At 59.3% G+C, this 16,088-nt stretch overlaps 1 protein-coding gene across 1 annotated transcript in view; it reads left to right on the top strand.

Annotated features, from left to right (window-relative positions):
* Nucleotides 1-15,532, top strand: part of LOC143171643 (scavenger receptor cysteine-rich type 1 protein M130-like) — a 93,315-nt gene extending 77,783 nt beyond the window's left edge. The window contains 15 exon segments of the mRNA XM_076360687.1: nt 6,269-6,592; nt 7,886-8,194; nt 8,426-8,740; nt 9,693-10,019; nt 10,106-10,420; nt 11,076-11,184; nt 11,186-11,388; nt 11,871-11,933; nt 12,018-12,332; nt 12,794-12,829; nt 13,118-13,255; nt 14,016-14,111; nt 14,541-14,624; nt 14,840-14,974; nt 15,227-15,532. Of these exon segments, the coding sequence (XP_076216802.1) occupies nt 6,269-6,592; nt 7,886-8,194; nt 8,426-8,740; nt 9,693-10,019; nt 10,106-10,420; nt 11,076-11,184; nt 11,186-11,388; nt 11,871-11,933; nt 12,018-12,332; nt 12,794-12,829; nt 13,118-13,255; nt 14,016-14,111; nt 14,541-14,624; nt 14,840-14,974; nt 15,227-15,483 (3,026 nt within the window). The 3' untranslated portion in view covers nt 15,484-15,532.
* Nucleotides 15,533-16,088: the final 556 nt, after the last annotated feature.

Below are 16,088 nucleotides of genomic sequence, written 5' to 3'. Positions count from 1 at the left end.
TCTCGCAGCCCCACAGCCTGACCCTGAGCCTGCTGTCCCGAGATGTGCCCTTTGCCCTCCACCATGTCTTTGTGCTCTGCTCCCCCCCAGTCAGCCTCAGGGAGACACCCCGACACCTGGGCAGGCAAGCACCAGCTCTGGCTCAAACCCCCAAAGGCTTTTATTAAGAACAAATATGGAGGCACAGCGTAAAAACAGGGTAATAGAAATAGAGGACATGCCCAGCTGTTTCTGCTGCCCGTGGGAAAAGGGAAACAGTTCCCTGGTGCTCACGGTTCTCCCAGCTGCACAGTCCTCTCCTCCCTCCCGGCTGCACCCAGCTGCACGGCAGGGACGGGCTCTCCTGCTCTGGGCATCAGGGACTGTTGTGCACTGTCCGCTGGTATTGCAACCTTTGTGTCCTCAGGGCGATGCGCCAGAGACACCTCTTCAGCATCGTCATAGCCCATGCTCTCTGGGGACAGGGACCAGGCATCTCCCTCAGCTCCAGGGGCCCCAGCACTTCTCTGGGAGCGCAGGTTTGCCCCTGCAAGCAGCAAGGCAGGCCATTGCACGTTTGCCCCATGGGGTGCCTCTCCTGCTCTGTAGATCTCCAGCCTCCCGTCTCCTCACTGGGAACCCCCACTCAATCCAGTAGCTGCACGGAGACATCACATGCTCCAGCAGTTGCTGTGGGACCCCAGTTGCTTCAGTACCTGCCCAGGGACCCCACTCACTCCAGTAGCTGCACTGGGACTCCACTCACTCCAGTAGTTTCACTGGGACACCCATTTGCCTCTAGTAGCTGCACCGAGACCCCACTCACTCCCGTAGCTGACACCACAGCCCAGGGACAGCCACACCCTTGGTCGGACTCCAGTAGCTGGCACCAAATTCCCCCCCCCCCAGGTCTCACCAGCAGCTGGCACTTCGTCCTTGCAGCACACGCACACACACAGGATAGAGTGAGATTACAGAGAGACAGTTAAGACAAGGTTTTATGAGAAGATATAAGAAGTCATGACAGACTGTGGTGGCCAGGCGCATTTCTCAGCCAGACAAGCACACTGACTGACCATGTTTGACATGCAACTGGCCTCTTTTATACCCTTTTCTGTCTAACCCCTTCTACGTTCCTCCCTCTTGCCCCTTCCCCTGCATGTCCCTCATGGCCTTGCACAGATCTATCGATTCCCCCACCCCTCTCAGACTGGGGTCCCTCTGATTCACAACGTTATCAGTTGAAAAGTCCAGCTGATCCTCTTGGAAGTGGTGCCTGTAGATCCTTGATGGCCCATCAATCACTGTGACTGGCTAGGTTCCTTCCTTGTATGGACTCCATATTTGTTTTGTCAAGGCTGTGTCTCATTGTATTTTGCTTCTGGAGTCCCTTTTTTTCCCCTGAGTTTCCCAATTAACCAGGTCCCTGGTCAGATAAACTTGCTGGAATAAACCCTCTCACCCTCTCACATGCCGTCATCGGTTTGTGTGACTGACCAGCTTTGGTTCCCATCCCTGCCTCCCTTACCATTTGCCGGTCAGGTTTGTGTCCCTGTAAGTTCTTGTTTATGGCTTCCTCCTTTTCCCATTGTTTTATTATCTCTTGCTTCATTGAAACAGGTCCTTGACGAGATACCCTTAAAGGAGCAGCCATTCTCCTTCCACACACCCGTACACAGATGAGAGTAAGACACGCTTTGGCTGGATGTCATGAACGAGAGTAAAATATTGAACATGCTAGCGCATGTGTAGACACACTCACACACACAGAGCGAGGGGTCCTTTTGTGACGGTTTCAGACGGTGACCACAGGTGGTGCTGGGACAGCTGCAGGTTCCCCAGGAGGCGAAGCTCAGACAAACTGCCCCGAGAGCTCAAAGAGGGCCAGTGTTTAATTACCCATATGTTTTGCGAGACAGTCACTCGCGTGGTCTGGAGACCTGAGGAAACTGGAGGCTTCCACAGCTCTGGAGGCCCAGCTCTGGCTGGGGTGTTTGTACCTCCCCACGTGCCTCCCCCGTGCGTGTTGGGATCCCTGCCCTGGCACACGCCAGGAGCACCAGCACCACTGCTACGGGAGACATGCCCCGACACGTGCCCCACCCACCAGCTTCTGGTGGAAGTCCCGCCCCCTCCCAGCAGCTGCAGGGGCCATTTGCCCTGGACGTTGCTCTCCTCTACCGGTCATGTGCTCTGCTGTGATTGGCTGGCAGGTTTACCCGGAAGTGCATCAGAAGGCCCTTCCCCTACAAACACAGGGGCCGCCATTTTGGTTTGGCCACAATGTTACGACACGGTGCCACCATTCCATGGCAGTGAGCTGCCATTTTGTTAAAGATCATACTGCTCTGTGATTGGCTAATGGCCATTTCTTGACACTGTCATACCTACGAGCGCTCCGGCAGCCCCGTGATTGGCTGGCAGGACTGGCCGCCAGTCCTGGTGTCCCCGGGGGCACGTCACAAAGGGCCTGTCATTACATAAAGGGCAGCTGCCATTTCTGACATCCTCATTCCCCATGTGTTTTCATCCTGCATTGTGATTGGCTGGCAGCCATTTCTAGATACTGTCATACGGATGTGTTCTCTGGTAGCCCTGTGATTGGCTGCCTGCCTCCCTTGGACCAGGAAGTGCTGAGAGATACAAATATATACATTTATATGCAATATATACATATATAGAAATATACCTATAAAAGGGAGTGTCCAATTATTTTAACAAATGTATTTATTTAAGAATAGATACGTTATTTTTATAGATAGACTTCTATATGTGTGTATATGTGTATACGTTTACATATCTATGAACAAGTATAAAGCTATAGAAGTTAAATTAATATAGCCACAAAAGCATAGGTATGAAATGGATAAAACCTTCTTTAATAAGAGCTAATGGAGTGAACAATTCTAGTTTGAATGTGAATAGAAACAAAAGGAAAAGGCCAGACCTGATCGCATGTTTCAAAAAACTCCAGATGACTGAGTGAAGGGAGAAGTCAGGAGTGGGCTGGGACTTGCCCAGGTCCACCTGAGCCACACCAGCCACACCCAGTACACGGTGTTTATGTCATGTCAAAGGGCAGGGAAAGAGGGGGTGGTGGCTGATGACAATGCATTGAATACTGCAGGACCTGGGCAGGATGCAAATGGTATGGAATAAGGGGTGGAGATTGTCCTGGGTCTGGCTGGGCTGGAGTACATTTGCCTGATAGCAGCCCTTACGGTGCTGTGCTTTGCGCTGGTGGCTGGTGTTGATAACGCACTGATGTTGTGGCTATTGCTGATGAGTGCTGGCATAATGTCAAGGCCTTCTCTGTTTCTCATTCTGACCCCACAGTGAGGAGGCTGGGGATGGGCGAGAGCCTGGGAGGGGACAAAGTCAGGACAGCTGACCCAAACGGACCAAAGAGATATTCCATGCCATATGGTGTCTTGTTCAGCACTAAAACTGGCAGGGGAGTTTCTCCAAAGTAGCCATTGCTTGGAGACTGGCTGGGCATCTTTCTGCTGGTGTGAGTGATTGCTTCTCCATCCCGTGTTTCCTTCCTTTTTTTATTTTTCACCATTTCTTAAAGTGTCATTATCTTGACCCATGAGTTTTTCTCTCATTTTGCCCTTCCAGTTGTCTCCCCCATCCTCCTGGGGGGGGAGTGAGCAAGCGATTGGATGAGGTCACTTGTTCCCTTGTACCTCATAGGTGAGGAGATAGCAAATAGGTGGATATGTGGTGATCAGGTCACTGGTGCCTGAGTAGCTGATAGGCAAGAGGGAGACACAGAGCTTTGGCATGTACTTGTGATGTCACTCTTGGCTGAGTAGCTGATAGGCCAGGACCAGGTATAGGTGCTTGTGAGGTCATTGGAGCCTGAGTACGTCAATGGCAAGTACATGGCAAATGGACAGATACCTACTTGTGAGGTTACTCTGGGTTGAATATTTGATAGGCCAGGAACAGGCCTATGGATTGTGTAGGCGCTTCTGAGGTCACTGGTGCCTGAGTAGATGATAGGCCAGGAGCTGGCATATTACTTGTGAATGTCTTTGTGAGGTCATAGGTGCCTGAGTAGCTGGTAGGCCGGGAGAAACATGTCTTGTGTTGGATATTTTGAGGTCACAGGGGCCTGAGAAGCTGGTAGGCCAGGAGTAAGAACTTGTCTCATGTAGGTGTTTGCAACGTCATTTGTGACTGATTAGCTGATAGGCCAGGACAAGGCCTATGGGTTGTGTAGGTGCTTGTGAAGTCACTGCCGCCCTATTATCTGATAGGCCAGGAGCAGGCCCATGGGTGGTGTAGGTTGAGTTGTGTCACTGGTGCCTGAGTAGCGGATAGGCTAGGAGCAGACCAATAGTTTGTGTAGGTGTTTGTGAGGTCATTGGTGCCTGAATACCTGAGAGGCCAGGAAGAGGCCCATGGCAGGTTTAGATGCTATGACATCACCTGTGGCTGAGTGGCGCATAGGCCAGGAGTATGCACATGGCTTGTGCACGAATTTGTGATTTCACTGGTGCCTGAGTAGCTTTTAGGCAAAGATCAGGCATATGGCTTGTGTGGGTGCTTCCGATGTCATCAAAATAATATTTAGGCCCCATCCAAATATGACTTTTTGGAAGAACCATGGTCAGCAGAAGCCCATACGCAGCACACCCGCACGTGTGACAGTGTAACTCATGAGCACACAGCAGCAGAAGTAGAAGGGTGTGAGGTCATATAACGCATAGCACCCCGTGGCTGTGGGGCTCGGTGCAGAGCAGCCATGTGCATCAGAGGAGCATCACGGGGGATGGGAATTGCCTGGCCCGTGTCTGCAAGGCTGAAGGAGCAGCCCCTGCAGCCCTGGCTGGAGCAGTCGGGGTGGGGGTGGCTCAGGGGCACCGCAGGGATGTGCCAGGGCACGGTGCCAGGAGGAAACCACAGACTTCCTGCATGGGCGCTGCAGGGGGAGCATGGCGAGGGCTGCGAGGCCACATGGGCTGTGGTTTGTGCACCTGCAGGCTCCAGCTCCCGAGCCACCCGCGGGGAATAACGGCCCCTTGGTGACAGGCTGAGAGTCAGGGACATGTCTGAGCCTCTGGGCTGCATGTCTGCTGCCAGGGCAGGGACATTTCCCAGCTCCAGCTCCTGCAAGGGACCCACCATGGGGCTTTGCAGGCCAGCACTCCTGGGATGGAGCTCTTGTCCAGGCCAAGGACCTTTCCCAGCTGCTGTTGCCAGCACAGCAGGGTCTGTAGGAGGGGCAGGGGCTGTTTCCTTCCCATCCTCACACAGACCTTGGTGCAGTCCCAGCCCTGTGGTTCCTGTAGCATGGGGATGGCTGGTCACTTGCCTCTTGGGCTCTTGGATGAGCCCAACGTAGGAGATGCTCAGTGCCCCTGGTCCCCACAGCGAGATGCAAGGGGTGACAGATCCATTCCCTGCCCCCCACACAGCCCTGTCCTGTGATGATTCCCCACCGCAGTGACCGTGACACCCAAAGCGGAGCCATCCCTCATATATGGTCATGAACGGCGCTGGAGAAGTTCATTGGAGGGCTGGGCTGTGTCGGAGGGGAGATAGCTCCTGATCATGTCTAAAAAGGTGCTGCTGCTTCGATTGGCTCCTCCTGCAGCTGGGTTGGCATCTGCAGAGATATATTACCCTCCCACCGCTGTTGTCCCCGTGAGTCCCCCGGAGCCGTGAGAGGGAGTGAGGTGCAGCAGGCCTGTGCCAGCAGGGCAGGAGGCTCAGGATGGGCACAGAGGGACTCCAGTTCCCTCAGGTGATGTGGCTGCTCCTCTGGGTGCAGCTGTGCAGGGGTAAGTGCCGGTTCCCTTGTCCCACAGCCCAGGGCCAGTGAGTACCAGCGAGGTCATCGGGATACTTCTGAGAACGGGTTTCTTTGCAGGTGCCACTGAGATGAGGGGCAGAAGGTACTCAAGTCAATTGAACTTCTGCCCTTCCCTGTGGCTCTCTGGGTGGGAGAGGCAGCTGTGGGCCTGAGGGCACAGGGCTGTACAGGGGTTTCTGGGATGGTGAGGAGACGGCCACGGTGTGCGGGTGGGCATGGGCAGGAGGTTGTTGAGGTGGGAGGAGGTGCTGCAGGCTGTGGGGTGGTGAATGGCACAGCAGTTCTGCTGCTGGGCACCCCCAGCTCTTTGCAGCCCATGGGGAGAAAAGGGACCCCCACACTGCCCCGAGGACAGCCCAGAAGGGGGAGGACTCCCACTCTAGTGCCTGTGACTCAGCCTGGGCAGGGAGGACCTCCAGACCTGCAGTTTGGGGCTCAGCACCCTCCTGATGGGTCCCGTGTTGATGTTTGAAGGGGCTGCGGTGGTGAGGCTGGAGGATGGTGGCGGACGCTGTGCTGGAAGAGTGGAGGTGAAGCACCAGGGCCAGTGGGGGACCGTGTGTGGTATCTCTTGGGACATGACCGATGCTGCAGTGGTTTGTAAGCAGCTGGGCTGTGGGTCTGCTGTTAAAGCTCCTCAGTATGGACACTTTGGGCCAGGATCTGGCCCCATTTGGATGGCTAATGTTGGCTGTCATGGCACCGAGTCTGCCCTGTCTGACTGTACACACAAAGGACGGGGTCAACACAACTGTGATCACAGGTTCGATGCTGGAGTGACATGTTCAGGTAAGGGACCAGCCCATTCCTCACCTTTGTGGCTGGGATGGGGGAAGGGACCTGGCTGTGCCCTCAGGGAAACAAGGGGGTACTAGAGAAGGGCCTAGTGTGGCCGGTCACACTGCTGAGCTGGGACTTTCATTCCTGGTTTCCCCGGTCCCTGAGGAAAGCCCAGTGGGAACCCACCCCTGCCTGACCCCCGATGTGGCTCAGCCCACCCTCAATCGGTGCCTGGGGCTGGGAGATAAATGCCCACCCTGCCCCGCAGTCTCTGTTGGTTCCCAACTTTCTCCTTCTGTTCACGCAGGAGCTATCTGGCAGCACGGAGGACGAGGTCCCCCCATGGCAGAGGCACTGAGAGCAGCTCACGTGGCCACCCACAGCCAAAGGGAAGGGCCCAAGGTGGCCAGGGACTGTTGGGTTGTGTTCCCTGGCAGACATGAGTCCCCCCAAAGCAGAGGGGCTGCTCACAGGGGAGGAGCACTGGGCTTGGGCAGAAGAGCAGGGTGGCGTGGCCACCCCATTCTTCTTCCAGGGTCACCCCATGAGAGCCAGCTCACAGGGAAACAACCCTGTGCAGGCAGTGCTGACCTGCTGCCCAGCCTCTCCTGTCGGCCCCAGCCCCTGTCTGCCCTGTGCCACGAGGGATTTGCTAGCACTTTCTGGCTCTCCTTGGTGCCTGTCCTTGCCTTGGGAGCTTGTGTCAGTCCAGGGCTGCTCCTCTGCCTACTCTCCTGCCTTCTGCCCAGCTGTTGGCTGGGGCTGTGCATGCCTGGCCGTGTACTTCTGGCCCTGGCTGAGGACCCCTCCCCGGGTGGGTGTTGGAGCTTGGGGCTGGTGGAGACAGCAACAGCAGGTACACTCATAGAGTGTGTACCCTCTGGGAATGAGGTGCGTTTCTGGTAGCTCCCAGGGGTTCCTCAGCCTGGCACTGAGCTCGGCAGGCAGAGCAGGCTGCAGCAGCCAACAGTGCCTGGGCCAATCTCCCTGGGCTCAAGTGCTCCAAGCGCTGCAAGTGCCTAGGGCCCGTGCCAGGCATCCCAGGGTCTCCAGGACAGCAGCAGTTTTTCTAAGCAGTATCTGTGGCTGTGGGTTTGGAAGAAAAGCCAGCCCATGAGTGCTGTGCTGATGTCTGAGGAGCGGCAGGCAGTCCCTGATGTGTTTGTGCCATCAGCACCCACTGGGAGCTGCTGGGGTGCTTGTGGGACTCTTTGCCCGTGGCCTCCTTGGAGATTAGGTGGGATGCGGTCAGGTAACGGACAGAGGGCTCTGGGAACTCACAGGAGTCTTTGATTGCTCCAGGATTTGTCCGGCTGGTTGGAGGGAACAGCCCCTGCTCAGGACGTGTGGAGATCCATGATGGAACCCAGTGGAAAACTGTCTGTGACTCAGACTTTGGTCCCAAAGCCGCCGACGTGGTCTGCAGGGAGTTCCAGTGTGGCACAGCCCTGTCCATCCCCGGAGCAGCTGACTTTGGAGAAGGTGTCGGTCCCATGTGGGACAGAGAGCTGCAGTGTGCGGGGAATGAATCCTTCCTTGCGTTCTGCCCCATGGGGTCCCCCAGAGACCAGCCCTGCACCCGCACGGACGCCGCTGGTGTCACCTGCACACGTAAGGACTCCTGTTGGGGTGTTAAATGCCAGGGGGTGTGCTGGGGACAGGGGAGCAGGGCAGGGACTGTGCCGTGCCAGGTGTGAGGACAGCAGGGGTGATGTGGTTGTCTGCAGCCCTAAAATCATGCAGAAGGAGGAGGATGGCAGGCTCTCGTCCATTTGGCCTCTCCTCTAGCTCCTGAGGGAGCGAGAGCACAAGTCCGCCCTCTCTCATCCTTCTCTTTCCCGGAGTTCACAGGGTTCCGGCTGGTGAATGGCAGCACGGCATGTGAGGGGAGGGTGGAGGTCCATGTGCTGGGGACCTGGGGCTCTCTCTGTGCCTCCCGCTGGGATCTCTTGGATGCCCACGTTCTCTGTCGTCACCTCGACTGTGGGTTTGCTGAGTCCATTCCCAGAGGAGGGCATTTTGGGAGAGGAACCGGCCCTGTCTGGAAAGACTCATTCCACTGTGATGGGACAGAAGCTCACCTGGGACAGTGCCCAGTGACTGCCTTGGGGGCCTCACCATGCTCCCATGAGAACAGCGCTGCTGTCATTTGCTCAGGTGAGTGCTGGGAAAACACAGGATTAACTTCATTTTCCCCTGGCATGAGAGAGAAATCCAAAGCAGGGGACCCCATTGCAGTGCCAGGCTGCATTTCTCCCTGGAGAAACGCTGGCTTCACCAGAAGCGATCTGGAGGGCTTTGCCTGCTCGGACCAACTGCTCTGCTGTGGGAGAGCTGAGGACTGAACAGGAGCAGTCGTCTCTGCCCCCCGGGTCAGCAGCTCAGGCTCCGGGGCCACTACTAGGCCTGGGCTCCTTTGAACTCCCACTGTGGGATGGGCCCGGGGCAGCGCTGCGGGGATCATCGCCAACCCCCTGGCTGCAGACAGCCCTGTTCCAGCCACAGAGAGATACCCTCAGAGCCTGAACTCACCATCACAGGGGCTGCCTGGGTGCCCCCGGCAGCAGCGGCAGACCAGGGGGGTGAGCTGCAGAGCGGGGCTGGGCTTTGCCCTGCCTTCTGGTCAGCGCAAGCCCCAAACTCATCCTGTTTGCTCAGAGAGGCCCCCCTCGCTCTGCTCCCTGCCAGGGACACAGGCTCCCAGTCCCCCATTCCCAGGGACGTAGATGGGCAGAGATGTGTGGGCTGTGCCTGGTGTCTCAGCAGTGCCAGTGCCAGTGCTGAGGCTGGGCAAAGCCTGTCCTGGTGCTGCCCATCCCCAGGCCACTGCTGGCCATTGCTGCCTCCTGCGGAAGCTGCCCCAACTGCATTGGCAGGGACGTGCTGTGTGTCTCTGCCCCGCCAACAGCAAAGCTGGCGTCTGGCTCAGGAAGGCTCAGGGACTGGGCAACCAGCCCCATGGAGCCCTGGCCCAGGAGCTCCCGCAGAGGGCTGGGGACAGGCAGGCAGAGCTTCAAGGCCCTGAAAGGGTGCCAGAGCCTGGAGACGTGCCGCAGGCTGCTTGCCTCCCTGGTGCCACCAAGGGCTGGGGCATGGCTGCTCTCCCCAGGCCCAGCTGGCTCCGCGTCCTTGCGGCTGGTGCTTGGAGGGAGTCGGTGCGACGGACGAGTAGAGATCTTCCAGCACGGGACATGGGGCAGGGTCCTGGATGACCACTGGGACATGCGGGAGGCCAGCGTGGTGTGCCGGCAGCTGCGGTGCGGAGAGGCAGAGACAGCTTACAACCCCCCGAAGCCTCAGAGAGGGACAGGTCCTGTGGGGCTGCGAGGGGTCAGGTGTGCAGGGCACGAGGCCAACCTGACCCTCTGCAACACCTCCCTGCCCGAGAGCATGCTGGCAGCAGGGATTGCAGAGGACGTGGGGGTCGTTTGCCGGGGTAAGTGGCACTGCACAGGCCCCCCCCAGGCTCTGGGCTGGGTGGGCACCGCCCCTAATGACAGCTGGGGTTTCTTCCCACTGCAGGGAGCCGGCAGGTCCGGCTGGTGAACGGGCCTGGGCGCTGCGCTGGGAGAGTGGAGATCTACTACCAGGGCAGCTGGGGGACCATCTGCGATGACAGCTGGGACCTGCCCGATGCCACTGTTGTTTGCCACCAGCTGGGCTGCGGAGGGGCGGTGAAGGCGGTTGGCTCTGCTCAGTTCGGGGAAGGCTCTGGGCAGATCTGGCTGGATGCCGTGAACTGCTCTGGGGCCGAAGCTGCTCTCTGGGACTGCCCAGCAGGGTCCTGGGGGCAGCATGACTGTGGGCACAAAGAGGACGCAGGAGTCGTCTGCTCAGGTCTGTGCCGGGAGCTGTGGTGGGAGCCCAGTGCCCAGGGAGGCTGGGACGAGGGGACAGGCGGCAACGACCGAGGCTGTCCCTGGCTGCCTCTGAGCCTCTGCCTGAGCCTGTCCTGGGGACACGCATGCACAAACCCCCTCAGTCCCACTAGAGGTCCCTTGTAAGCTGTGCTGTCCCCAAGGGTTAGTGGGGAGGGCATGGGTGTCTGTCCGTCTGGGACTTCTCTCTGCCCCCTGGCAAAAGGGTGATTTGCTGGCCGTGCCTCTGCCTGGCTGAGGGCCTGGGGGGTGAAGAGGCTTCTCTGCTCCCATAGCCCCAGGCCCCAGTGCCTGGGGAGGCTGGGATGAGGGGAGAGATGGCAACGGCCGAGGCTGTCCCTGGCTGCCTCTCAGCCCCTGCCCAAGCCCGTCCCGGGGGTGCCAATGCATGGGTCTCCTCAGTCCCACCAGGGTTCCCCGGTGAGCTCAGCTGTCCCTGAGGGTGAGCGGGGAGGGCAGGGTTGTCTGTCCATCCGGGACTTTTCTCTGTCCATGTGTGCAAGGGGGACTTGCTGGACGTGCCTTTGCCTGGCTGAGGGCCTGGGGGGTGCAGGGGTGTCCCTGCTCCCACAGCCCCAGACCAGCATGTTCCCCTTTGGCCACTTTCCTCCCAGAGTTCGTGGACCTGAGGCTGGAGAACAGCGATGGCTGCTCCGGGCGCCTGCAGGTTTTCTATAACGGGACGTGGGGGAGTGTTTGCTCCAACTTAATGACTCCCGAAACTGTCGCTGGCATGCAAGGAGCTGGGCTGCGGGGATGGAGGGTTCCTGGAAACACGCCTGCCCTATGGTAGGGTGTCTGGCCCCGCCTGGCTGGATCGTGTGGAGTGTGGGGAGAGAAACAGCTCCTTCTGGCAGTGTCCCTCCGCTCCCTGGGACCCACAGTCGTGCGATGACCTGCAAGATGAGACCCACATCACCTGCAATGGTAATTCTGAGCTACCCGGGCTCCAGCATCCCCCCAGCTCCTGCTCCCTGCTGGGCACAGTCAAGTACAGAGACAAGGCCCACAGGGGCTTTGACCTTACGTGCCAGACCCTGCTGCTTCTGGTGGCACAAATGGGACTTCAGCTCTCAGAGCCCCACACATTCACCAGCAGTTGCCAGCCGGGCTCCCAGCAGTGCCCGGGGGAGGCAGAGGTGTCTCCAGGCAAGGTCTCAGGAGAGACCAGCCAGCGCTCCGAGGAGCGTCCCCTCCATGGACACCCTCCTGCTTTTCTGTGAACCAGGGTCCCTTTGGGGCTGAGCAGTCAGGGTCCCCCACATTGCTGTGTGTGTCCCCTGAATGACCAGGGTTCAGCTGCTGCCGTGAGCGAGGCAGCACGGGGAGGTGTGAGCAGAGCTGTACCCCACCCTCTGCTGCATGACTCCCCTGCAGCAGCCCCTTCACCCCAGCTTTTCCTTCTGCAGGGAGACGGTCAGAAACGCCCCCAGCCCTGGGGACTGTGTGCCCAAACTCCACAAGCTGCACAGGTAGCTGCTCCTCTGCATGCCCCTCTCACCTGGCAGGGCTCTGCCTGCTGTCCCGGTGCCCTGGAAGGTCTCTGCCTTCTCCAGACAGGGAGAAGATTCGTGCCGTTGGAGGCGAGAATGGGTGCTTGGGCAGAGTGGAGGTCTGGCACCGCGGCTCCTGGGGGACGGTGTGCGACGACTCCTGGGACATGCAGGATGCCGAGGTGGCATGCAGACAGCTGGGCTGTGGCCCTGCAGTGTCTGCCCTGGAGAAGGCTGCATTTGGGGAGGGGACGGGTCCCATCTGGCTGGAGCAGGTGGAGTGCCGGGGGACAGAGCCATCTCTGCAGGACTGCTGGGCTCAGCCTGGGGACAGCGGTGCCTGCCGGCACAAGGAGGATGCTTCTGTGAACTGCTCAGGTGAGTGGCAGGGCTGGGACTCCTCACGCGGGTATTGGCAAGCAGCCACGGAAGGTGTTTTTCCTTGCTGGGTCCCATCATGGCTCCAGAGCTCCTGAGAGCAAGGCTGTCCCTGCAGAACATGGGAGCCTGTTCCCAAGTGGGCAGCTGCTTCTGTGGGGCTGGATGTCCTCCGTCTTCTACCCAGCAGGGCTCTGCAGGCCCCAGGGGCATCTTCCAGCGTGCTTGTGCTATCCTACCCGTGTCCCAGAGCAGGGCCCTGGGCTCTGTTCCGGCCACCTTGAGCAGCCCTGCAGGAGGGGCAATTTGTGTGGGATGTGTCAGGGATGTCTAAAAGCACACGCATGCATTCACACACATATAAACACACACACACACACACACACGGCATGTCAGAGAGGAGGCTCCCTGGTACCTGCACACCCACCCTCTCAGCCCAGTCTCCTTCTCTTCCTCTGCAGCTGCACCCAGGACGGCAGCACCAACGCCCCGAACAGGTAACCTGTCCTCCCTGGCTGCGCTGGGTCTTCTTGAGGTCAGGCTGTGACCCGCAGCTGGAGGGAAGGGCCTTCTTGTCGGGGTGTGAAGCTCCCGAGAGGAGACACCGGGGTAGCGGTGGAGGGGGTTGGATAGGGCTGTCATTTACTCAGTAGGGTGGGAGCTTCCCCATCACTCACCCCCTGGGGCCCCTTACCCCCGGTGTAATGGGGGTCAGGACTGGGGTGTCCTGGCCCCACACCTCTCCCAGGTCTGGTGCTGCCCTTTCTGTGTTCCTGCCCATGCAGATCCCACTCGGGGCCGTCCGACCAGCAGTGAAAAGGTCTCACTGCCCGTCATCATCTGCATCATCCTGGGAGCCCTTCTCTGCCTGCTCCTGGCCCTCCTGGCCGGGCAAGTGCGAAGCGCCAGGGCTGGGCGCAGAGGTGGGTCTGTCCCCCATGGTCCCAGGGGAAGATGCCTCCTGGCAAGGCCAGGGGTGCTGTGGGGTGTCAGTGAGTGGTACAGGCAGAGCTGGGGGGACAAGAGTGTGTGCTGCCTGCATTCCCATGTGCTGCCCCATTGATTGCCTGACCATGGGCCACCAGCAGCAAGGGGTAGAGAGAGTCAGGACACAGGGAGGATTTAGGGATGAGGCAAGGAAACAAATGGCTGAGCTGGGCTGGGACAGATGGGAGCAGAGGGGAAACAGCTGAGGACCTGCCACTGGCAGCACTCTGGGAAGTGCTGGAGTGGGCTCTGGGTCAGGGGAGATGCCAGGAAGAACGTGGGGCAGCAGGGTCCATACTCGTGGTTTCAGACCCCCAGGCTGTTCCTCTGCCCAACCCTGACCTCCCCATGGCAGGGCACGTGCCATGCTCTGGATCCATGGGGCAGAGAGGGGGAAGCTCCAGGGGGAGAGGAAAAGCGGGAGCTGCTCCAAGCTCAGCACCAGGGACCTGACCCAGGGGCCAGAGGGGCAGAAGGTCTGTCTCTGAAGGGACGGTGCAAGGGTGTCACTGCCCCAGCTCATCTCCATGGAGACATTGCCCTCACTGAGGAAGCGGCAGCGGTGACCGAACAGCGCAGCGGGTCTGTGTTGTGGGGACAGCCCTGGGCTGGCCCAGGGGAACAGGGCTGGGGGAACAGAGCAGGATTCTGTCCCCTCTTTGCCTGTCCCTGAGCCAGCCCTGCCTCTATCCGCAGGCTCCGAGCGCGCTTGGGAGCCCTTCCCTGAGGCCGTGTATGAGGAGATCGGTTACAGCCCAGCGTGGGAGAAGCAGGCAAGGTTCAGTCAGTCAGGTGGGTGTGGGTCCCTCATGGGGGGGCACATGTGCAGAACTCTTTCCCCTGGCCCTCACCCGGGGCTGACCCACTGCAGTCCCCTGGCCCATGGAGTTGGGGTCTGTGGGTTCTGTGGGGAGAGCAGCCAGGTCCTGGGCCTGGGAGAGAAGCTTCCTCCCCACCAGCTCTGCCCATCCCAGCCGGGGACAGCCCCTCTCTGCCTGTCCCTGCACCCCTATGTCACACCTGAGGGGTGAGGGAAGGGGCTGTCCCCAGGCATCTCTGAGAGGCCCTTTGAGACAGGGTTGATCCCAGGGGAGCAGGGTGAGTCCTGAGCCCTCCTCCCCACTCAGCCCTGGCTCCGTGGGTCCCCCGTCCCCAGCAGCACTGACCACAAGCCAGGGGAGCAGAGCGCACTCCCATAACACCCACTGTGCCTCTCTCCAGGCTCCGATTCAGAGGGGTCCCTGACCAAGCTGCAGCCCTACCCCAGGGACAGTGAGGAGGAGGATGGTCCACGTTCAGCACCAGGTAACAGGGGCAGGAAGGGGTTGATGTCCTGTCCCTGCAGACATGTGATGGACAGCAATGTCACTGAGTGTCACCGTCAGAGCTGGGGAGCACACTGGGTGTGTCCTGTGGTGCTGCCAACACCGGTGTCTGAGCCCCATGTCCCTGCGCATCCTCCCATCCTCTGCTCTGCAGGGTGTATCTTCTCACTCTCACCAGCTCCCCTCTCCTTTCAGATGTCCCTGTCCTGCTCGGAGGAGACCCAGCAGATGGCTATGATGATGCCAGGGAGGTTTCTGACCCTGGGCAGGGAGACTGGGAAATGCCCAGGGCGCCAGAGGAGGGAGCAGGGCCCGGGGATGCTCCCGGAGGTGAGAGGGAAAGATAGCGCTACCGGTTCCTGGGGTGCCATCCCTGGTGCTGGATGAATCGCTGCTGTACTGAGAGCCCAGCCTCCTGGGATGGGGGAACCTGCCCTGGGAATTTTTCCTTGGGGGGACCAGGGGGTGGGAGAGAGACCTGAACATCTCAGGACTAGTGAGGAGACGGGAGGCTGGAGATCTACAGAGCAGGAGAGGCACCCCATGGGGTGAACGTGCAATGGCCTGCCTTGCTGCTTGCAGGGGCAAACCTGCGCTCCCAGAGAAGTGCTGGGGCCCCTGGAGCTGAGGGAGATGCCTGGTCCCTGTCCCCAGAGAGCATGGGCTATGACGATGCTGAAGAGGTGTCTCTGGCGCATCGCCCTGAGGACACAAAGGTTGCAATACCAGCGGACAGTGCATAACAGTCCCTGATGCCCAGAGCAGGAGAGCCCGTCCCTGCCGTGCAGCTGGGTGCAGCTGGGAGGGAGGAGAGGACTGTGCAGCTGGGAGAGCCGTGAGCACCAGGGAACTGTTTCCCTTTTCCCACGGGCAGCAGAAACAGCTGGGCATGTCCTCTATTTCTATTACCCTGTTTTTACGCTGTGCCTCCATATTTGTTCTTAATAAAAGCCTTTGGGGGTTTGAGCCAGAGCTGGTGCTTGCCTGCCCAGGTGTCGGGGTGTCTCCCTGAGGCTGATCCGGGGGAGCAGAGCACAAAGACATGGTGGAGGGGAATGGGCACATCTCGGGACAGCAGGCTCAGGGTCAGGCTGTGGGGCTGCGAGAGCCCATGGTTCCAGGGGAATATTCCTGCTGATATTTCCATCCTGCCAGCAAAAGTTTCCAACAAAAATGGCTCTCTGCAAGGTCCCGTGATGCACCCCAGCAGGAACGCCCATCTCCTCACCTCAGTGTTCCCCAGTCGCTCTTTCCCCCAGGCCCTGCCTGGGCCATGCTGGTCCAACAGCGTAGAGGCCACAATAGAGCTGTGTTGGGGTTGGCCCCACAGAAGTGAGCCCTAAGGTGGCCGTGGTGCCTTGAACACCCCAGCCAGCCACAGGGGGGATCACGGCCCACGGCTCATCTCCCACAGCGGTTAGGAGGCAGCTGTCCTCCCCACTGC

This window comes from Aptenodytes patagonicus, chromosome 29 (assembly GCF_965638725.1).
Source record: "Aptenodytes patagonicus chromosome 29, bAptPat1.pri.cur, whole genome shotgun sequence".
NCBI classification, from domain to species: domain Eukaryota; kingdom Metazoa; phylum Chordata; class Aves; order Sphenisciformes; family Spheniscidae; genus Aptenodytes; species Aptenodytes patagonicus.
Note: the sequence above shows the minus strand (reverse complement) of the source record. Positions and strands in the feature narration are given on the sequence as shown.